This window comes from Grus americana, chromosome 8 (genome assembly GCF_028858705.1).
Source record: "Grus americana isolate bGruAme1 chromosome 8, bGruAme1.mat, whole genome shotgun sequence".
NCBI lineage: Eukaryota > Metazoa > Chordata > Aves > Gruiformes > Gruidae > Grus > Grus americana.
In genome coordinates this window covers 14,597,540-14,621,649 of record NC_072859.1, presented here as the reverse complement: position 1 = coordinate 14,621,649, position 24,110 = coordinate 14,597,540, and the positions used below count along the sequence as shown (strand labels likewise).

Sequence of the window (24,110 nt, the reverse complement as noted above, 5' to 3'; positions counted from 1 at the left end):
GGCTCCTTGTTGAGTCCTATAGCTCGGGTTTGACTGAAGCAAAACTGAGGTGTAACTTACCACAGTTCACACATAGCCAACATTGCTGGGTAAAGAAATCTCCTCAGTTCTTTTACAACTCTTACTGATACTAAAATGTTTTCTCTTCAGAACTTGTTCCTTAATGCCCCTTTTAAAATTAATGGATGGTATTGCTTATGTAAGAATGGAAATGGAAAATAGAGCATTTACTAAACTTGATAGCTAATGATTTCTAATTACTTGAAATGCTAAAGCCCTTTGTCTGTAACTTAGTGAAACATCTTGTAAAAGGGCTTGGAAACTTTACAGGAATGGGCTCAGTAGTCCCAGTGAACGATAATTCGGCTGATAATATTGATAGGTGGATTCAGGCAAGACCATATCCAAACATGACAGTGGGGCTAATTTGTGTGTCAATATATGTAAACCTATGCTAATAAACTATTTGGTAGGCCAGAGGAATCCCTATTCCCTCCTTCCTATCTCCCTCACCTAATTCCTGGGAAGCCAGGTGGCAAACTTGGAAAAAAAATGCCCTTTGTGAGTCTGTGCCACCAAGTGGGCTAGCTAGGCAGTGGCACGAAACTTTGGCAAACAGCTTATTCTGTCAGGACAGAAGCTGTTTACAGTGAGATTGTTTTCTTGCAAAGCTTGTGACACTGTACAGTTTGCTTGCCTTTATTGAAAAGGTTCCTTTGATTATTCCAGTGAGCAAAGGTGGAGCAGTGTGATTTCTCAGGACCATCTGCTGAGAGCTTTACAGTTTCCATAGGATGACTATATTGCTGTTTGCACCGCACAGTGGTAGCTGCCTGGACACTGGGGTCTATGGCTGTCCCACCACGTCTTGCAGGCTGCAGCCCCTGCATGGCATGACAAACTTTGTTCCAGATAGAAAAAATATCTCAATTTCAGGGAGTCTGACTAACAAAGGGGTAGTTTTCTTATGTTGCGTGTGGTTGGATTTTTTTCTGGATGTTATTGCTTCAGGCATTGTGTAAGCGATTGCCTGGAGATGCTATATTATCTCCAGGCATGGTCATAAATACCACATAGAATTCAGGTATAGTCATGTATCTGTATTTACATCTGCATCTAGGTCTATATTTTCTATAACATCAGGTCTATGCTTTTTCTAAGTGCAGTTTGGAAAACATAAAACTGAAATCTATGTAGCTCTTTCATCCAGATGTATTTGATGCACTGTATATACTGATTTCTAATGTATATCTTTAATATATAATATTTTTACACTATGGTGTAAAATATTTCTATTTCTGTATATTTTCTTACTCTGTTTTAATATGGCAAATAAGCAGTGTTCCATGCTCATAATTATAGGATTTTCTGGATTTTTTTTATGAGCCAGTCTAATGACATAAATATCCATTTTCATACAGTACATAAATATCTAATTCCAGAATCATCTAGGCATATGTCATGCATATTGACATTCAGTAAATACTAATAAAATCAACTGAGTTGGTATATATTTAGTATATTCTATTGAATAACTACAACTGAAGGCTATTAAGCTAGAGGATGTATTGTGAAACAGCCCATTGGGATAATTTTATTTGTTTTAATATGTTATATTTTACAGCGTTTACTGTCTTTCAGATGAGGGGCTCTGATGTATATGGTGTCATTTTTCTGCTCTGTGTCATGATATTGCAATACTACTAGAATAACAGGATATTAACGTTTGCCATAAGAGTGCAGTTTCGTCTTTCAGAGTGAAATGCATCCTGGGCATAGGGCCAGGATGAGGCCTGTGAAGTCCTGCTTCAGCTCTCAAATCAGTGTAAAAGCATGCAAAAATTGTCATGTTTTCCTCCCTCATTTAATCTGGTGAACAGAACTGCTTTTGTATATGCTTTGACGAGGTTTGTACTCTCAAGTGAAGAGAGCTAGTCCTGAAATGTAAGAGCTAAAACGTGTTTAGGTAGGTACCCACTGTTCTTTCCAAATGCGTAGGTACAGTAATGTGCAGAAGTCTGTGAAGGGCTACATGTGAGGTTATACCTCATCCCTCATGTTGCCCTGCTGCTGGAACATCTTGGGTTGGATAAAATGCTCCTTACTGTGGCTTACCCTTTTCATGACCAAGGGAAGCTAGTAAAGTCTAGCAGTATTGGAGTTACTGTAAGTCAGTCTGTTGGAAAGACAGACCTTTGCAGGTATGCAAAATATGGACAGCATCAAAGTAGTCCTATTTGGATTCCTTCTCCATGAAGGGAAACAAACTAACTCCTTATAGAAGTGACATTTTTCCCTCAGAAATCACTGGAGGCATTGTCCATGACAGGCATGCCATGATTATGAATTAACCAGCCACCCCTGCGATACATGCCACTGAGACTGAAACTCTTGAGTTAAAAATAACACCTTCCCAATGACCAAAGGCCTCCTTAGTAGGGTGAAAACAAAATAGGAAAAGCCATTAAAAGATCAGTGTAAGTGCATGGGAACTGAACTTCTGGGCACAGATATTTGCTTCTGCAGGAGAACTAACGAATGATACACTGACTTGAGTTACTGGAAATCTAACATCAACTCCTGGTGAGCTAAAGAAACCCTGTTAGGCTTAAGCTGAGCTGTTCTCTGTCCAAACTGCTCAGCCTGAAAAATGATATTTGTAAAAAATTCCTTTCTTTGCTGGCAGAGCGGGAAACTGTGTTAATTAGTGTCTGCAAATTGCCTTGCAGTCCTGAGCAAGTGACTGCTACAGAAATGTCAGGTGGCGTGTGTTCTTTCTCCTGGAATGAGCTACTGTTAGAGCTGTAGTAATGAGTTAAAGCAGTTCTCCTGTGTACTTTACTTCAAAAGCCACTTGTGTCTTGAACTGCTACGCTGATAGTGATGGTCCTGAGTAACCATTAATCTGTAATGTCCTTCAAGGTGACAGTAAACCCAGTTTACCCAGATGAGGGAAGCCTAAATAAATGCTCTGTCTGCATGGTGTGACACAGACTTGGAGCTTAACTCAAAAGGCATAAGCACCTTTGACAGGATGCACACTTAATTACTGTGATGCCTGATTTTCTGGAGGTGGAAGTGTTGCTGACCACCTTGAAGGTGTGATCCAGAAGGGAGAAATGGATGTCAAAACCTGCTCTGGTGAAAGATGATGCTAATTTGATTTCTCACCATTGCAGATATGAAACAAAATGTTTCCTTAAAAATAAATAAATAAAAGGGAAGAAAGTTATTTTGAATCTGTTTTAAATTATTTCCGTAGAGCAACCCATGACATACAATCAGTACTGCTTGTAGGCAGTTTTATGGGCACACTAGAGCTAAATTTTACATAACTAGGAAAATAAATTTAGGCCTTCTCCAGATGAAGCTTGCTGTGCTATAAATTTTCTGTGCAGTTTGAGTTCTGTCTGAACAGCCCTTCATTAAAATTCACACTGCAAGATGAGAGAGGTTGGGGCAGGTTTAGGTGAAGATCAAGAAGATTAAAGCAAACGAAAGAACAAATGCAAAGAAAAATAATCAGAAGTGGTTTGTACATGTGGCTGATACTGTGTGAGGGAAACTAAGGGAATGACTTCAGGAAGCCTAAGAAAACCAAAGGGGTAACACAGTTCAGTAATACAATACGGTACATTTCTTTCAGATTACTTTAAAACAATTTTGCTGTAGAAGTATTTTCCACTCCAAATGTTTTTCATGAGGTCACCTTTCAAACTAACTTAATGTATAACTTTACATAAAACATGTATAGCAGTTGACACCTATTTGCACAAAACCCCATTTTCCTTATTCTCACAGAAACTCAAAGCAGTGAGACTCAAAGCCAACAGGTCTTTGGAGTAGAAGAGTTCTCGCCTATGTACACCAGATCACATTGCCTTAGATTGGGAATGAATGGCTGCAGATTGACTTAAGCAGCCTAGCTTGCACTCACCCTATGCATCTGTAGAAGGGAGCAGCATCTATAGGTTACTAACAAACAAGTATTGGCTGCAGATAGTTGCCTGGTACCCTGGATCCTTGTCTCTCTCTCCTCCACCTCCTGATGCACTGGCTGGGATAGTAACACTCACTAGAAACTCTAACATAAGCTATTCTTTCCAGGGACCAGACAGGAGTAGAGAATACTGGGCAAGTACTCTTTACTGAAGTCTGAAATTGGTGGCTTCTTTGGTGTTTCAGTGTCTCATATTAACAGTAAATGTTTTCATTGTAAAAGGGCACCAAAACATTTATGTTAAAAAAAAAAAAAAAAAAAGGACATAGAATCAAACCTAGTATAGAGGAAAATATACAGCAATCACTTTATAAATGCCACTGTAAGTGCAGTTTTAGTATTGTGAGTTCTTTTGAACGAAGAACAAAAAATAATCCTTAATGATACAAAAGCATGTAAAACTACAGGTAACTGTACCTGTCAGTAGGACCTTTGAGTGTAACAATGCTTGAAGATACTGGACCCATGTATAAATGAGCAGTTGCAGCAACGCAGAGGCCCTCACGAGCTCATTTGGACTCTTTCAGTGGAGAGCTGTAAGTGTGTTGTACCCCAGCGTGTTCTGATTACCAGAGCCAGAAGAGTCTTTGGCTTACCTTTAGGGGCACCATGTTAGGAACAGAATTTTTGCTGCAAGATGGATAGGGCTTAAAACCCTGAGCTGGTGCAAAGCTCAGAAAAACTGTTGGTGAGAAAGATTTCATTAGCTTCAGAAAGATGCAACTGGCTGTGGAGAGTTGCTGCTGCTTTTGATGTAGGTTGTCTGAGGAGACACCGCCTGTGTTTTCTGCCAGGAGCAAATGTTGGGAATATCTGCTTAGGGTGTGGAGCCCACAGCATGAAGCAATATGAGCACTGCACTATGTCACTGCAGGCTGAAGTAATAAAATGAGTATTTCTGACCCACTGGATTCTTCCTGTTCGTGTTCACCATAAGAACTGTGTAAATATGAATTCAAGCTTCTGTATGAAAAGCACAGTAAAATGGATTGTGTTTTGAGATGTCAAATCTGACCTGTTAGTTTCAAGCGTCTTCATGCACTTTTCTGTGTGGCTATGGTATATCAGTTGTACAGTTTTCAGGGAAAATGTGACTTCTGTACAGTGGACTCAAAGGTGGGGCAGAATACAACTGATCTAAATATTATCTGCATTTATAGTATTCATCACCCTTGCAGCTTGTCTGACACAATGCGTGCTAGTTATGTGAGAGACTTCTGAGGAAAAAGAGATATGGAAGGCTGGAAGTTGTCTTAAAATGCTCACTAAACACACTGACAGCAGCTGAAAGTCTACAGGAGTTCACAGATTTATAAGAGTTGTAATTAATTGTAATACTGGACTAATCAAGTGGATGGTCTGTTTGCAGTTTGGAGAAAGCCCCTGCACATCTGTTTTGTGAATCCGTGGTCATAGCTATTGCATCGATGTAGCATATCTGTTTTCTAGAGCCTGGCAAAAGCCATACTGCACGAAACATTCATTTTTGTATATTCTCCACAACTTGGTGCTGGGTAAGTCTGTGTGTCCTCAGCTTCCAGTGACGGAATGTAGAAACCCCAGTAATAATGATCTTAGGTTATGCAAAGTGGTCTGTTTTCTGTGGGAGAAATATAACCTTATTATTCTATAATTCTAGGATTAGTTTATAGTTGATTTATTTGTTGCGTATTAATATGCGTGTATATGGTCATGTGCGGGAGAATTACCGAGGAAAGCTCAGCTTAGAAAATGGACTTTACTTTCTGTTTTTGCAATTAGATGGTCTCCATTCTTGGTGGGGAAGTAAGTTTGAGGACTTGGCTCTATGATCTATGGAAGTCAGTCTTTGCATGCTTGAGTCCTTCTGAATGTGAGGTTCTGGTGGGATGCAGTTGTAGAGGAGGTCGGGGAGCAGGAGTTGGTCTCCTCAGAATTAGTGCAGTGGAGAGCTTGTCAGCTTGGGTTGAGATGCAGCTCTGTCCCACAGCTCTGCAGCCCTCATCAGCCTCTTATTTGCAGCAGGGAATGCTTAGATGATTTATAGGAAGATACATGCACATCCAAATGATTTCAAAAAACATTTTGACTAGCATAAAGCCCAGTCCGAATCAAGCCTGTTCCCTGGCAATTCTTGAACTACAAAAGGATAAAATTTACTGGATGAATAATTTGCTGTGAATGGTTTGTTTATCTTTAGTGTTTTCTAAGCAATTGTTTATTATGAAAATTACCAGGTAACAAATTTATTCAGGCTGTGGTTTGAAACAAGGATCCTGTCTTCCTTTGCTGTGGCTCTGTCCTGCAGAGCTGAGTGACAGCTAGTGCCCTTCAGCTTGTTTGGAAATGAATATCCTTAAATACAAGCAATCTGTGATTAAAACATTGTATTGGTCTGTCTCATCCAACTATTCTCTTTTAATTCTTCAAATTGAATACCATCTTTTGCTAGCAGTGACTACAGTGCTGAGTAGGCTCCACAGAGCCACTCTGCCAGCGGTCTGCTTAGCACACCGTGACAGACAGGGCAGGCTGAGCAGCCTATGTGCATAACAATCGACTTGGTGTAGTTACTCACTGGAAAAAGTTGCCAGAAGGGACTATAAAAGATTTTTGCTGTTCAGGAAGCTTTCTCTGGGGAGGTTTGTTCTACCTGTTTTGTCCTGGGGAAGGGTTAGCCCGTTCCAGGGAAAAATCTGTGGACTTTGCAGTGTGCATCGTTCACGTTCCTTAGGTTCCCTCAGGAGAGGCATGCCTGGTGGATTGGCAGACTTGCATTCCTGTGCTAGATTTGTGCATCCCTCTCTGCTGGCTGCACAGTTTTGTGAAATTTAAGAATTCTGTTTTGGGTGCAGCAATGACATGGTCCTTCTACGTGTTTATCCCCTGAAGCAGGAGGTTACTAAGATATCAAAATAGGCTCTACAATTAATTTTCTCATGTTTAAGGAGAGATGGGTTTTTTCACCTACAGTATCAGTACTTCCTCATAACAAATAGCCTATGCTTCAACTATAAGAATAAAACTTTACTTGCTGATATGTAAGTTGCTGCTATATTATGAAGATTTTCTGCTTGTGCTGCTCAATTATGAAGGCAAAGATTGTAACACAAATTTGTTTATATTGAGGCATGGTGTTTTCAGCCTTTTGGAAATAGGACTTTGGAATTTCCAATTTGGAAAAGATAGGTGATCAACACTGATTCACAGAAAAATGAATGCTCTTTAGCAGGAAGCAGTGATACTTGATAAAGTCTTACCAGGTTTTGCTGAATTGATGCTATGCAAGCTGTTATTTCATGTTTAAAGGTACTGGAATCCAACCCATTGTTACTAATTCAGAAGGGCAGGATTTATCTTGGTGTGACTTCTATGCTTTCGCACAGTAGCTTCATCAGTAAGACAAATCACCCTTCAAAGGTGCCTTTCCTATCCCTCTTATCCACCCATCTCTAGCACCCTGTAGTAGTGTCTCTTTCTTTCTTTGACTAATAGAAGTTTGTTACCCCTCAAAAGTCTCACTAAATGGCATTGAAATCAGGTGGGATTAATCTTACTATAAGAACTGTTATCAGCTTGTACTAATATGTGCATGCTGATTACACACTACGAAATTCTTATAAAGAAACGTAGTAGTAGTAATTTTTTTTAGATGAAGTGATCCTCATGTCATGCCTATGTCTAGTTTATGATGATACAGTACAAAGAAGTTTAATTTCTCAATGCTGTATTTGTGAAAAAGTTCTATTTTGTTGAAGTTACCCTGTGGGGGAAAGGTTAGGGTTTGTTTTAGGGCTTTTGATAAAAATCTGAACATTGTTTTCATAAAACATTCCTGTAAGACATAAAATACCTTTTTTAATCAGTAGTTGTATATGTTTTCAAGTGTCACAAAGGAGGTTTCATTGTCAATACAGGAAAGCTGGTTACAGGAGTGGTTTAATTTGTCTGTTTAGCTGAACTCAGTGTGTCCCAATCCTGTGTGACTGCCTGTAAGGGATAACAGCTGTCATTTCAGCTAGGCAGGAGCAGGGAAATGGGAGGCAGGAGAGGAACTTTTCTCTGGGCGTGTTATAATGTGATTTGTTGGGGTTTTTCCCCTTTATCAGTTCTTGAAACCTAATTAGTAGTTCTCTGTTTTGCAACCGGTATGAAATATAAGGCAATTTGTTGTTCAGCTTCACGTGGGCTTATATTGTAAAGCAGACTTGTAAATGTATATAGACATATATATTTATAATAATGAAAACATACATGAGACTTTAAGGTGGTCTTAGCTGGTATGTTGGAAGAATCAGCAAATCAAATGTCTTCAAAAGAGATCTGGCAAAAAGTCAGTGCATTTCATTTTTTTTCTTGTTCTTAAATAGGAATATTTTTGTAAATGTTCTTGGTTTGCTGTAAGCCCAATTTCAAAGGGTATAAAGAGGAGAATCTCAGATTTTGTGAGGAACACAGCTTTCACATAATTTTTCAGATACTTGTCTTTTTGCATGATGTGATAGCCCAGCTTAATAAAAAGTTTTATACTAGTTCTTAATGTTAGTTTCTTTTCGATTATGCCAAAATAGATATATAGCACCTCATTCCTTTTTCTCAATAAAATATGCCCCCTCTCCCCCCCAATTTCTAATGAGATAGTGTAGCAAGCCATGTAGCTTTCAGAAATATTTGTTTCTTAAATGCATTGGTTTTGACCATAAGTAACAATACTACAGCTAGCAAAACCCAAACCTCTTTGCAAGAGGTTGGCTTCAGTGTTGTGGCCGTTTTCTAGCAAGGGCAAGCAATATAGTGGCTCCCAGGTGCCACACTGATCATTTAGGCATTGAACCTTTTCCTTTGTATTTTCTCCCTGATTACTGTCATCCCAGACAAGAGCTTTGTCAGCAGTTACATATTGTTCTATTAGGAGTAAGAAGACAGGTAGCTTAAGGAAAGTAACTTGACTCCTAACACTGTTCCTCACAGCGTGAGTATGGGATGCACTCCCACACTCGAGCTGGAAGCATGGGCAGCAGCCTGCTTTCAGATCCTCTCTTGTAAAGCCCAGATCAGGAAATAAGCATAACCAAGGGAAATAAAATGGTGGAAGGAAAGAGAGTAGGAGAAAAAGAGATTGAGAGAGAGAGAAACCAGCAGTATGAGATGAAAACTGGGCAGGGCAAAAAATTGTAAAGCTGGGACTGGTATGAGGCTTCAAAGTTGCAAATTTACCAGTAAACACCAATGGTGAATAAGGAGGGGTCTACCAAGCAAAGCTGAGAATAGGGATCATGCACTTGAGAAACTCTTGGTTTTTCTCAGAACTAACAAGCTTTTCTCAGATTTTTACCTCTTTCAGTTGACTCATAGCCAGAACTCCAGTTAAGCTTCAATATATTTTATAAAAAATAGTACTTGGTTTACTTCCACATAAGTGAAGAGATACAATTGCACAATGGTGGTTACAATGGTAGAAATACATACCGTCGATAAAATGTTTGCAAGAGATTTAAAAACATACTGTACAGCACCACATCTGAAATTGGGTGATGGTAAAATGAATCATACTCCATGTCCAAGTAAATTAAATTCCTAAATCTTTCTTTTGGAATAAATAAAAATACAATGTGCAATATGTGTCTGACGCTACCAAAATATTTCCTGAAGTTGAGCAATAGATTAAAAACAAAAATGAGGTAAAAAAAGACATTCATGCATTTAAGCCACCATTAGTCTCTGACTCTAAAATAAGGCAGATCATAATCTTTTTTAAAACTGTGTTTAGCCACTTAAAACCTCTTTAGTGCTTTTCAAGACAAGGTCCTGACAGATCTTGTAGAATCGTGAGTTAAGATGCTTTTATTTCCAACAGGTCATTTTTGACAGGCTCAGCTGTATTTAAAATGCATTATATGGTTGAAAATTTTTTTTTTCCTTAATGAAAAAAGAAATGTAAATTAAAAGGAACTGAGAGAGATGGATGCTTTTAGAGTTTATCACAAATGACACTGCTTTGAGGGAGGAGGGTGAGGGAAAGGGAAGGGAAAGAGAATTATGTGTCATCTTCAGTTTTAATGACGTGGAAAAGGGTGACATTAAACAGGACTTGATGTCCATTATTCCAGGCATAGAGAGCTCTATCTCTTGCATTGTAGTCAAGCATGGATATATGAAAATACTGATTATGGAAAGGAATGTCTGTGTACTCGTAAGTGGAGGTTTTTGTGGAATAAGAATAGTAGACCTTGGCTCCTGTTAAGTGAGAGTTAGTAACATACAAGGTGCCACAGATCATGAAGGATTCTCCAGCACTTCTCTTTGGGTAGCCTGTGCTCCAGCTCTTCAGCACCTCCAATGTATCCTGGTTTAGCTGGCTGATGACAATGTTGCCTGCATTCTGGTTGGTGGCATACACAGCCCATAGCCCAATTTCATCTGCCATCAGGTCAATATCAGAAAAGCCACCCCAGGTGTAAGGGTAGACATTGTGAAAGCCAGCATACTCAAGGCTACGCTGTGCAAGCACCCGCCCAGTGTCAAAGCTGTATTTGATGATGATGTTGCTCTGATACTTGTTGAAATAGAGGGAGCCATTGTAGACAACATGGTTGGTTCCTGCCCATTTGAATGGAAGGTTGTATGTCCTTGATTCAGCCCCACTGACAAAGTCTGCAATTGATTTATATTCACGGACAATTTTATTGTTAGTGTAACTATCCATGTACCAGACCTGGAAAGAAAACAAAGATTGGGAGTAAACACCTGGAACACAACCTGTGGTACATGATCATGATATGGCATGATGGATACATTGTAGAAAAAGAAGGAAAAAAAGTTTTAGGTGTGCAGCAGGCTATCAAAGTACAATATTGTCCACATTCCTGTTACAAAAGCGTGAGGAACTCTTGAATTTCTGAATCAAAACTTACCCATACAGGTGAACTCTCAAGAAGGCTGTTATTAACTACAGTGTCTGCATTTTCAGAGAAATTTATTTTTTGATTATTCAGTGTTTGGGTCTCTGCTATACAGGGCTTGCTTTAAAGATATTCCCACAGACTAATTATCAGAGAGAGAGCTGGGAAATGGCATGTAAGCTAAGCTTGGATTTATGCTTAGGAATAAATTTGGTTGAATCTTCTTCAGCTGAACCTCTAATCAGTGAAAAATAGTGTATTCTTATTACAGAAACCAAATACAATAGCAATGAAACCAGTAAAGTTTAGGAACCGTTTTTCCTTGAAAACAAAACCAATACCTTTTTTGAATGTTCTATATGCCAACTTCCATTCCCCCATTTTTTCCTTCATGCATTTTGCCTTTCCTCTGTTTAGTTTGTCAGAGGACAAATCAAATCCTGACTAACAAAAGAACAAAATAATTTCTGGAGATACTTTTTGTGTTGATTTCAAAACTGGCATTAACAAAATATTTGTATAAATACCAGTTCAGCTCCCCACCTTCCTATTAGTTGAGATGCTGTGAGGGATGTGGTTTGTTCTAATTTGCACGCAAATGCAAAAGCCCTTTGATGGAGGTAGCACCTCCTTCAAAGCTGTGGCCAATCTGAGATCCTACTGCAGACCTAAAGAATAACATAACTTGGATCTGAGGCAGCGAATGGTCTGAATTCAGCTTATGTGGGGCCTAATCCTGCAAATTTTGACTGTGCCACATTATGGGTTATGCTCTTGGGCACAAGTGTTGATGTTTGTGTTATATTACTTGGGTTCTTAAAGACCCAAGCTCAATTAAATATGGTAAAAATTAAAAAAATGTATAGCCAGTTCAGATAGGTGTATCTTATCCCTGAAACAGTTGAAGGAAATGGCACAAAGGTGCTTTGCTTTCTTTGAATATTTTTGCACAAACACTGTTGCTTTTTCTCTGAAGATGTTTAACACGGAAAATGATGGAAGTAGAAAAAACATGCTAGTAAGTGTAACCTCCTAAGGGGAAAATATCTTTTTAAAGATTAAAATCAAGCAAGTAAAACTCCAGAAGGACACAAATATATTCAGTGCCTTAACATACTCGGTTATTTTTCTCTGATGCTAATGGATCTGTCATCCAGGCTCCAAATCGGGTTCCGGATATCTTGACTGTAATGGGGCCTGTAATTTTCATCAATTTGCCACATGCTGAAATTAGAAAAACAAATGCATTAATGCAAATAATTACACAACTTTCCTTGACATCAGTCAGAGCACAAGACCAATTGCTCTAAACTAAATAGTGGCTCCAGGGGATTCAGGCTTGTGTTGAAGATGGGTTGTCATCTTCACTGTATGAACTTTTCTGTATCAAGCAGTAATACAAATATGTAAAAATATACAAATAAAAATTTATTTGTGTATATTTTTGTTTTTATATATTTTAAAGCACATTTTCTGGGCATAAAGAAAAACATAAACAAGTAAAATATCTCCTGAGCTGAAGTGAATAACATTTAATAATAAATGAAAAGAAGACATAAACTACCCTCACTTTTGCCTTCAGAAAGTTCAGTGCAAGGCGAGGATTGATGGATGTTTCAGTTTTCCATTGATCAGGGTAACAAGGAGGTTAAGGGCAGACAGGAAAAAATGAGCCAATTAGGTGAAATCGTATGTTTTTGAAGAAAAGATATTCCATAAGAATGTAAGAAATGACACATATATTTCTTTAATTTGAAAATAAGTGCTTCTCAATAATATATGGTTGTGCTATATTGTATCATGGAATGGTTTGGGTTGGAAGGGACCTTTAAAGATCGTCTAGTTCCAACCCCCCTGCCATGGGCAGGGACACCCTCCACTAGACCAGGTTGCCGAAAGCCCCATCCAACCTGGTCTTGAACGCTTCCAGGGAGGGGGCATCCACAACCTCTCTGGTATAACACTGTCTAGGAAAGGTGGAAAACAGACTGTATCTGGTGTTGAGAGTGAATTTATTCAGTTCAAAAGAGAAGGTCACATCAAGCCTGGATTTTCTACTTTATGTAACTGGCAAGGAATGTATTGTGCAAGCCAATTCAGTCAATTAGAAGGGGTTAATGCTGTGGTGACAACTCAGGCAGCTCGCGGGGGTTTTGTTCACGGCCAGGGAAGTGGAATGTAATGGAAATAAAGATAACTGAGTACATGCTGAGACCTCAATGTGCAGGGTAGGCTGTGTCTGTTTTCTGGGTCAATTCAAAGGCATTGTTATTTACGTATCTCAATATATGTATCTTATAATATTTTGAAGATATTTTGGAATTTCCTATTCTAAAGAATCTTATAGGTTTTCTGCTGATGGTTATCATAGGACATAATTTCTCATTCTGGAATTTTTTGTAGATAGGCTGCTGGTATTGTGTGATGGGTGCTGTTTTTCTACAGCAATGAACTGCTAGCTTGGGAAGTAGGGGACTATAGCCTATCAAGGTGAAGGCTTTTATTTTTAGATGTTATGTTAGTAAATAGCATTGGAAATGGGCATGAGATAAACTCAAACCTTCAGAGGGGTTTAATTTGGAATAAAATTATCAAAAAAATAATAATGAGTAGAAAGAAATCAGGAAAAAATAATTACTCCCAAATTTGTAGTTTTTAAGATAATTAAAATACAACGAATGTATGAGTTAAAGAGTATACTAATTGGTGCCTTTAAAACACAGTATTGAAATTAGTAGGAAAACATAAGCAAAGAATTTGGAATTCTAAACCACTATTTCTTCTATTTAAAAAAATATCCAGGGAGCTAAATGTGGAATCAAAAATGCGCTGTGAAATTTTGCTTCTGAACAGACAAAACTGAAAGAAGAGCCCATGGCAGAGATGTGGGGGTGCTCACAGAGCCCACCTTTTGCACATGGCCTGGGGAATGCCATGTGTTGGGGTAGGCACGGGAGTATGTGTGAGTTGACTTTTGCAAAACTGCTGGCACGATGACTGTCTGTGGAGGCCAGGCAGAGCAGCTGCCCCACCAGGATCCATGAGCAGCCAGCACCCAGCGAGTGAAGTCAGAGCATGGGGGCAGCGAGCTGGATCCCCCAGCCAGGGCAGGGACATGTGAACTCCCAGGCTTTCTCACTAGCGTGTGTGTTAGTGGATCGCAAGGAGCAGCACGAGCACACATCAAGCTCAAGGCCCCACATCTCCAGCAGGAGAGCTGTAAAAGTAGGGGATGTGCTTCTAGCCTCCCCCCCACCCGCCGGCTGTTGTGGGGGGTGCGTGCACGTAACTCCATGGGTATTTGTGCGCATGGTGCACCACGTGCGACTGGAACTTTTTGATACTAGCTAGAGAAGAGTGTTCAGAAATTTGTAGGTTAGTTGGTGTTTAAGTGCCTAGTACTGTGGTTAGTCTGTTGTATTACTTGTATTGATCCTGAATGTATAGTTCACTGATTGCCAGTTAATTACATGTTGTTAATAATTAATAAACCTCTTCAGTCTTGAACTGAGCTGCTTTCTCCTGTGACGGGAGTCAGATACTTTTAGAGAATGATCTTTCAGAATGTATTGAGGTACTGTTCAATGTGAAAAAGAGAGATGACATTGTACTTCAGACACTAAATGATCAGGGTATGTTTATGTGATTAAATTTTTATTCCCAGGTAGCATGGAGTGATATCAAGAAAGGAAGACTATTAGGAGAGTTGCTATATAGCCGAGGGGTAGCTGACTGAAAAAGTCAAAGCTGCTCTTTTCAGCATGACAAAACAGAGAATCTTGTAAGAGGCATGAGGATTTTTTTCTCCTGCCCTATAGTACGTCCCATCTTTTCTTTTCCTTGTTCACTAACAGACATGCATAAATCTGCCTATTTGTGATATAACTTGATGCAACTGGTATTTAAAACTAAGGAGTAATACTACAAGTTTTTTTTTTTCCATAAACGGTAAGCCATTCCCATTGTAGTGATAATTCATATCCCATCAGCAGGCTTCTGCTGTAAACCTCAGCAGTACCTGAGCTCTGTTGGCCTACTTGCTGACAGCATGGGCAGTAAGAAGGAAGCCAGTGTCCACCTGTCTTGTCACCACAGCCTCCTTATAGCTGGGGGATCCTTAGGCACAGGAGCTTAATATATGAAGTCTCCACCAAAATTCTAGTCATGTAAGTCTAGTACCCTGCTATTTTTCAGACAGCCTTTTTATAAAATTATTAACATGATTTTTAAAGTGGGGAAATATTGTTTGCACTTGCCTACCCTTACTCCAACTGAAGATTGTTTCAGAACCTCACTATTAATTTGAAAAATGTTCAGGGCCAAGTACATGGATGTCACTTCTTTTTTCTTCTGAGTAGTCAGAACTCAAACCATTGTTTCCAGACACATGTGGACTGGAAACCCTTATCAGTAAGTTCTCTGAGTTTAGAAAGAACTGCTTGAAAGAACAGGACAAGGCCTCAAAGTATGTCTTGGCCCAATGGTTAACTTGATAAATCAGCTCATGCTGTTTTGAACTGTTTAAGGCTGCACAAGTAACTTTTGTAGAAGTAAATTGTCCCAAGTATTCCACAAATCAGTTGGCTTGCTAAACATTGGTCTTGTGAATACAGCGAACCTGTTGCTGACTGCTGATGCAGGGAAATGTGAGACTAGGAAAAAGTAATTGAGGCCAAATTGTCCTGCCCTTCTCATTGAAATCCCTCTGAAATTCAGTTCACATTTTATTCTGTCAAACCTTCAGACAGTCCTCTAATGCAGTCATGCTTTCAATATTTGATTGGAAATTGAGAATCAAGTGAATGCAATTAAGAAAACAGTAAAACTAATTTCTCATTCTTCAAGAAAAAGGCATCATATCATTGTTTTCTCCAGTTCTGTCTTTTGTAGTCCTACCTTCAAATGTCTTCACCCATTTGTTACAGCAGACCTATGAAAATCAGCAGAATCTGGTTCATTTATGTTTTGTTCATTATAAAGTAGCAAATGTCCTATCTGTGCTGAAGTATTATTGACTTACTAATACAATTAAATAATTTATTCCAGATGGAATATCACAGCATTTTGATGACATTACCACAATATGCAGTTTATCAATCTGTTTAACACTGAAATAATTAGCGATACTGGCTTTATAAAGATAATTCACTTATAGCTTGCCCAAGCCTGATCTTGCATTTGATACAGGAGTTAAATGAATGACAACTCTTTCAAGAGTAAAGCTCAATATAATGTTTAACAGTTTGCTGACAAAGCAAGGTGAGTTTTCTGTGTGGTTGTAAGCACTTCCAACTTTGCATTCAGTGCCAGACATTTTCCTCACTCCTCCACCAGAATTGGAAAAGGCTTCTTCTTGTCTACTTAAGTGTAAAATGTGTCAATCTAATCCCAGCCTATATTCTTAGCTGCAAAATAAACCTTATAATTGTTCATGTGGCCTTATTAAAATTGATCTTGCATGCTGAGGTTTCTTGCTAGGAAATGGTGATACTAATATACTGAAAAGCAGCATCATTTACTTAATGCTTTTGTGGCCTGGCAAGTCTGGGAGTCTGAAATTTAAAAAATTCTAATTAGTTTCCAACAGAGACTTTTCTTTATCTCATTTTGTATGTAGGGAGACAGAACATAGGCAAATGTCATGTGAAATGGGAAACACTTCTGGGCTATGACTTTTCATAGCAGTGAGGTGGCTGGGAATTAAAAGTGGCCTATGCAGGTGTTTTTTCAGATGGTCAAAACCTTTTTTTTTTCTTTTTTTTTTTTTTTTCTTTTCCTGGCAGAAGGGAACATATGAGGATGTGGAAGTAACTGTTATGATGGCAGGAAAGATTTTATTTTTTTTTTTTACTGGTTGAAAAATTTTGATTTATAGCAAACCTCTGCTCTTTAATTCCCTGACAGGAAAAGGAGCAGACGTTAGTGAGAAGGCAGGTCAAATATATCTCCATACTAGCAAATGTCAGGAAGTTCAGGAACACAAAGAAAAAAAAAAAGTGATATTTCTAGGCATTTTTTCTACCACTAAGAGGTTCAGATGGGGTGACACAGAAAACAAGTGGGATTTTCAGAAGCACTCAGTATTAGTCTCTTTCCCTTGACTTTGAAAGAAGCAGCTGCCTACATTAGAAAATCCCAACCATAATTGATTGTAGTAATTGGAAAATTAAACCTCTGAATGTTTATCCATCCTAAACTGAACTGTAGAAGGAACATCATATCATGCACAGTCTGGGTGTTTATGGCTTGATTAATCTCTTGTAACAGTTTTGTACAGTGGACTCCAGTAAATCTGTTTGTGATTTCCTGTATTTATTTACATTAAGAGCATGAAGTGACCATTAAAAAAGAAAGTAGATGTACTATCCCTGTAGGCTGGGAATGCATCTGGAAAGCTGCCCCAAAGTGAGCAAATACCAAGAGAAGGTTGTGACAGAACAATTGGACAGGAGCTCTTCTGAAGATAGCTAGAAATAGGTAGCTGAGAGTCCCAGTCTCTGTGATGCAAATGAATATTGGTAGCCGCTATATATACCAAGCGAGTGTTTGATTTATAGAAGGATTTGCAAGGGAAATAAAATCAAAACATTCTCTTGCAATGTTCATAAGCATTATTATTCTATTTATTGTAGGTAATAAACAGGGGAAAATGAAGTGAGTATTTTTTTCAGTGGTTACACAAATGGCTTCCAAGTGTTTTACTACTTGCACTTTCCTGCTTACAGTCAAATTTGTCATAACATTACTTTGTTAATGTGAGGGAATGAAGAATTAGTTCTTAATGGGTGTATGTCTGTTGTCCTACATAATACAAATCCAGGAAGCACTATAGTCTAGTTATTAGAGCTTGCTGAGAGGAAGCCTCTGGATTCTTCTGTATCTGTGCAATGACTTGTGTAATCTTTGGAAAAGTCATTTATCCTCCTGGGCTGCTTGTTCTTTCATCTACAAAATGGGGATAACAATATATATCTCTATTGCACAGTTTCGTACGAAATTATATTTGTAAAGTTCTTCAAATCCCAAAGGGAAGGATGCTTGGGAAGTACAAGTACCGCTGCAATCAATGAAGTAATCTCATGCCTGTACTGATACCTCTTCTGTCACTGATGTAACAGCATTTCTTAGGATACACAGAATATCGTAGTTTTGAATTTCTAACCAAAAATGTTACTGTAAAATATTTTTTAGATTCTACATTATCATCAGATGTAGCTACAAATGAATTCAATGCATATCTACTGTAATTATTTCTTCATATTTCATAAGCAACATTTGGCAGAGTATTGACCTCTATGAATCATACCCAGATAATTTTTTTCCAATTTCATAAACATATGAGAAGAATAGGAGGGTCCCAAGCATACTGTGCAACCTGCATTCTCTTATAAATGCGCATGCCTTACATGACTGCCAGCAAAGGACCCATATGTGCATAAGTGTATGTGAATTTGTGGTGTGTGCAATCATATGCATTCTATTCCTACATGTTTAATTGCATGCACCCTTTTAAAGTTTTATGGACAAATTTCTCACCAGCTTCAGCCTGAATTTTCTCTGATTCTGAAAAGAAGGAGCAAGTTTCAGTCATCACAACTGCTGTGGTAATCATTAAACCTCAGTGAAAGTAAGACAACTGCTTATTGTATGTTAATGAGTGCTGAAAGTGTTGCCAGTGCAGATGCAAGAGCCTTTTTAAGTGGCCAGGACAATATAAATAATGCATTATATTGCTGAAAAACACCTGCTAGGGAGAAGAATGGAAAATAGCTGTTACAAACGCTGGTTGGATAATTATATTATGAAATGCAACAAAATCTGTGAAGATTCAAGCCAGATCCTGTGGCACATCGGGGCCAGCCTGCCTTCTGCTGCCATAAGCTTCTGGCCATCAGGTTGGCAAGGACAGGCACAGATGGATCATCTCCAGTGTGGTGAATGTGACTGGGGAGAAGGTGTAGGCATGAAAGCTGGTTTTCCTTTATGCTTGCTGATCTGAACATACAGAACCAGCTTTGAGGAGTTACAGTAAGCCTAGCTGAAGCTGTTTTTACTTTCAACAGCACACAGAAATACAGCCAGTCCATTAGCAGGTGAGCATAAAAGTCATTTAAGCATCTAAGCCCAGGGAATAATGGCAATAAGGATAAATAAGTCTGTATTAGAGCTTGAGAAGGCCAAACCCCTTTTAATAATGGATGTGCATAATAATCTATTTCATACACAAATTTCCTCTCTATTGTTAATATATGTAATTTTAATAATCTTTTTCTTTACATTAGCACGAGAGAAATAGAATGTGTTGCGGGAATTCAGGATAGATAGGAGGGGATGAAAAATAGGGAAATAGTAAATAACTTCTGAGAAGAGAGCCCCCGTGAATACACCTAGTCATTCTGATGTATAAAATGTATCTTACGCTGTAGTCACTTCACTAATCAATGTTACAAGAATAAAAGCAAAGGAGGTAAGAGTAAGAGCAAAGAAAAACAAGATACTCATTAAAGATAAGTTGATCTTTTGGTGTCTAATAAACTTATTGGAACACTCACTATCAGAATATACTATTTATATGAATTTTCTTGCTTGCTGCAGTATTGCAATGCAGCCATTTTCTCCTGACTGCCTCCTGTCAATGCAGTAATGTGCTGTGTGCGTACTGAGGGGAAAATAGGATCATAAGAAATTTCTGTATGAAGAAGTCTTTCATGTATTTTAGCCCATCATCACTGTATTATTTCTAGTGTAAAATAAAGAAATTGAAAATAAATAATTTAAGAAGCCAACCTAACCTTATTCCACTGCTTCATAAAAACAGAGGCACTGCTTTAGCAAGTTAATAACATATTTTGTGTTATATGTACCATTTAAAAGAAATGTCCCACACTTGATAACTGAGATACTGTTCACAGGACCTAACCTTGGAATTTCTAGTTTATTCATGTTCAGTGTTAACTTAAAAAGCATTTATTTTTCATAGTGGGGCTGGATTGTTGGCTGTAGCAATCCAGATTGCAATAGTGATCCATTCAGGAGTCTAAGAATGCACGGATAGGTTGGGGAGAGGACAGACTTTGCATTGTGATTGTAAAGTAGGTAGGTACTAATTATCTCTCTTTGGGTAATGGAAGTTAAGGCTGACGCTTGATAATGATACAACATCAGGCTTTTTAGTTTTGGTAGCTGATACTGAGCTAGTGCTGATTTTCAGAGATGCTGAACATTTGACTTTTTCTAACTAAAGCCAGCATATGAACAACCAAGATGGAGGATGCCTGATGTAAATCTAGTGCAGTGCTCACAACAGATTGTTGCTGTGCTACCTACAAAAATCATGCTTTGTTCCGTTAAATTAGGCGTAATGCCTAATTATGTTGTATTGCAAATTGGAGAATGGCACATCTCTCCTAATGCTAATATTACAGGTCTAACGACAGTACAGAGTGGCCTCTCAGGTGTCATAGCAAGATGACAGGGTTATGATGTGGACATCTTGAAATGGATTCCAATCTACTTCCCACTATTTTTTTTCTTTTTTCACACTGACATCCCAAAGATGACCTAAGTTCCAATGCCTGTCTGAGCTTTTTTGAAAGAGTATTTGTAGCTCTCCACCCAGTTGTAAATCTCTTAGATTTTAAAGTTGCTGTGTGTTTATAAGTTTCCATCTTAATTCCTTCTGTATACACTAGGACAGATCATTACATAGGATACATTGGTGCAAACTTAGAATGATATGACTAACCTTAGGTTGAGCTACTCTTGACTTTTATTAGGGTAGCACAGATCAGAATATAATGCAGTCTTTCATCAAACAAGAAAAAAGAGAACTTCATCTTTCTATAGAGACACAACTAACAATATACAGCTGAGGGACCAAATTTGCTATGAAATTGTTAACTTACTGAGCTTTTTCATGCAGTCTCGAAGCCTGGTTTCTAAACTGAGTACGCGCTGGTGTAGTTCCTCATAGTCATAAGCACCAATTTCTTCCTGAATCCCAGTGAGGACAGTAGACAGATTCCTAATTTCCTCCTTGAACTGGGTGATTAATTTGGCATCAGTTTTGTATTGTTCCAGAACTGGGATCAGTGGCAGGAGCTCATCCATCTTTTCTTTCAACTCCTGTTGAAGGCAATCAAATGTGCGTTAGAGAACTTTAAAGGATTTCAGTTCCCTAATTCTGTGTAATGTAATATTTATGCCTGATTATTAAAATGACTTGAAAATTATTATTTATTTTAGTTACAGATCTATTATTAGTGTATCATGAAAATCTGAGGAACTTCAGACTTAATGGTAGTAAGCAGTAGATAAAATGCATGAGAGAACAGGTTTTTCTACTGAAAGCACACAATTTTACCTTCAAGTGATCTGAACCAAACCTGTTGAAGGTCCGACTTTCCATCCAGAGGATATGAACCCCTGTTATGTGCATCTTTCTTGAGAGAAGGTGGTTAGGCCTGAACACACAGTGACGTTCAAGGAGGTCAGACGTATTTTACAGTGCTGCCATAATGAGTTGTTAATTTCTATTTCACTCCTTAGAAATACTGAATTCATTTTTTACTCAATGGCTGTTGAACACTGTTTAGTTCTGTTCCAGGCACAGTGATATATACCCTTTCTTCTGAAGTAAAAAATCCATAGTTCTTAACTGCACTTTGTATTTGTCACCCTGCTACATCACTAGGTGCCTTTGAACTTCGTCAGCTGATCTCTTCATTTTTTTGCCATGTGCAGTTGTTGTTGCTTTGCCAATCCTATTCTTGCACATTTATGAAACAAAATAAGGCACCACTTTGGAATCTCAGGTTGCCCTTTCTCAGACTTTTGCTGAGTCATATACTTCAAGAATTTGTCTCAGTTTGTAACCTATATTGGCTGCTCATCTTTAATTTCTTAATTATTCTTCTAAATGCACTAATCATAGAGGCTTTATTAAATTTAAACTAATTGTTTGAGGTTGTTTTTTGTTTGGGTATTATTCTGTAGAAAACCTCAAAGAATCCTTGCAGTCAAAAGGTTTTGTTGTATTGAAAAGCAGACAGGTTTGTCCCTGATGTGTGATCTGTATATAGAGATTTGCATATCTTTTTATAATTTGAGGAAACAGCAGAACTTCCATGAGCAAATGCCAGAGAGACATGAGGAGATGCAAAGCCTGGACAAGGCAAGGCAAAGGATGGAAGTAAGGATTTGTTAGGTACTAGCATTAGGGGATAATAGAGACTGGGAACAGATGAAGACACAGAGGGAGAGGCTATTGAAGGGGTTAAAAAAATCAAGTCCTGAAGAATAGCTGGAGTAGTCAGCAGGCTAAAAGGGAAAGCAGAAGAGAACTAAATGGAAGCCCAAGCACAAGAAAGAGGTGCAGAAGCAAATGTGGTTTGAGGTTAGTGTAGTCACCAAGGTGTGTGAAGACACGCATGTAGTTTGTTACATCACTTGTACTAAAGGATGCAGTAAGCAGGGTAGGACATTTCCAAACTAAATAACATGATGATGCCAAATGCATTTTTGCTAAGGAGATGTGAAAGAAGCTGATAGGCAAGGCCAGCATTTGAGCTGCTTGAAGATCTCTGAATTTTTGCCTCTCGAACATGTTCTTAAGACAGCTTGAGTTCTGCAGTATCTCTTCATCACCTAGCTAATATATCCATGTTATTTTAACAACTGCTTTCATATTGAAATTATTATTTACTTAAAGACTTGTATGTGTTGTTTAGGAAGTATATTTTGCACACAGGTCATCTTAATAGCTAGAAAATTGCATTTTAACTTATAAGCAGATATGTCATTATAAGTGGATTTGAGAGTATTAGGAGTTCTATTGGTTCTATTCTCAAAGGATCTTCCAATCACATATAGTAGCAGAATTACTGAAATGGATAGAAAGAAGTGGAGAGTCTTTTTGTCTACAGTTAAAATTATTTTTGACTGTTTTTAATAAAAACTTAACAGGTATAAAGTAGGCTACAGTTAAAATGAACAGTTATTTTTTTCTTGATGACAAGGAGAGTAGGCTTTATAACATAGAAAGCAGAGCTCCAGAAGCCAAAGTTTTTGTTAGTTCATTTTGAAATGATGAACTTAGGCTTCAGTCCTGTGGGGCAGTAAACTGCCAAAAGTCATGGGTAAACTACGACGGAAAAAATGCAAAGTTTGTAAAAACAAACAAACAAACAAAACACCAAAAAACCAAACAAAAAACCTTCAGGAAGATAAAATATGTTTAAGGAATTAATGAAGGTAACTTATTCCTGATAGGATTTATGCCAGGTGAGGTATCATTTGAGCAAACTGCTGTAAGTTTTTGTAGCAATCAGGTATCTCCTGCCAAATAAATACTGATTTGACTGAAGTATGAGCATATGCTCAAGTGTGATCTGGATCAAATTTGTACTCTTTGGTTCTCATCAACATGGAAGCCCAACATTAGAATATCTCATTTCAGTAAATGATACAGAGATGGTTTTTGGTATTTTCATGATAAAGAAAATAATTTTGTTGGTTTCCGCTGACAGTCCTAGCTTGTTGCTATGATGAGTGGTACAAGAACTAATTTGTATTGCAACACAGACAGGTGGTAGACATATTCTGGCACTTTGTGCCTGCTGATTTGAGGGGTTATGGTATATCCAGAATGAGTTTCTTTTGCCTCAGGAAAGACAAGGCACTGGAATTTTAGTAGATCAAATTTCAGAAAGCCAGCAGCATATTGTATTATGTTGACCTTTTAAATTACTCTGTAATTTGATTGGCTGGAAATCCGTTTTATACTCCTGGCAAACTGTCAAACTGAAGTTAAATGACTGGCCAATAGAAATATCGAATATTTAAAAGGTTAGAGTACTGCAGAAATCTGCTACCTTTGACATCATGTATCAGACATTCAAATTTTGCTATTTTGTTCCCAAGGAAAACTATAATAGGAATACAGACTATATAATTATAGAAATGTATTGTTATTGTAGCAATGAGTGATGAAGGAAAAAAAGGTGAAGATGTTTCTTGCTACCTGAAAATAACAGGAAGTATGTGCTCAAACTCTAATCTAAACTAAGAATGATAACATAAAGAATAAAGTTTGGTAGCCAGATCATTAGTGTACTTAATACCTGATATTATTAAGAACCTTTGCATATTCAGTGTCTCTCAAAAATACATTAGACCCCTTAACTGCAATATTGTATCCTGAATAACAGTTCAGGTATCTAACTTTAGCA

At 38.1% G+C, this 24,110-nt stretch overlaps 1 protein-coding gene across 2 annotated transcripts in view; it reads right to left on the bottom strand.

The window, feature by feature from the left end:
- Positions 1 to 9,346: 9,346 nt before the first annotated feature.
- OLFM3 (olfactomedin 3) overlaps positions 9,347 to 24,110 on the bottom strand; it is a 57,902-nt gene continuing 43,138 nt past the window's right edge. For both annotated transcript variants that reach the window (XM_054833602.1, XM_054833603.1), the window contains 3 exons: positions 20,787 to 21,006; positions 11,999 to 12,105; positions 9,347 to 10,694 (listed from right to left, as the gene is read on the bottom strand). In XM_054833602.1, the coding sequence (XP_054689577.1) occupies positions 10,017 to 10,694; positions 11,999 to 12,105; positions 20,787 to 21,006 (1,005 nt within the window). In that variant the 3' untranslated portion in view covers positions 9,347 to 10,016. The remainder of the gene's footprint in view (positions 10,695 to 11,998; positions 12,106 to 20,786; positions 21,007 to 24,110) is intronic.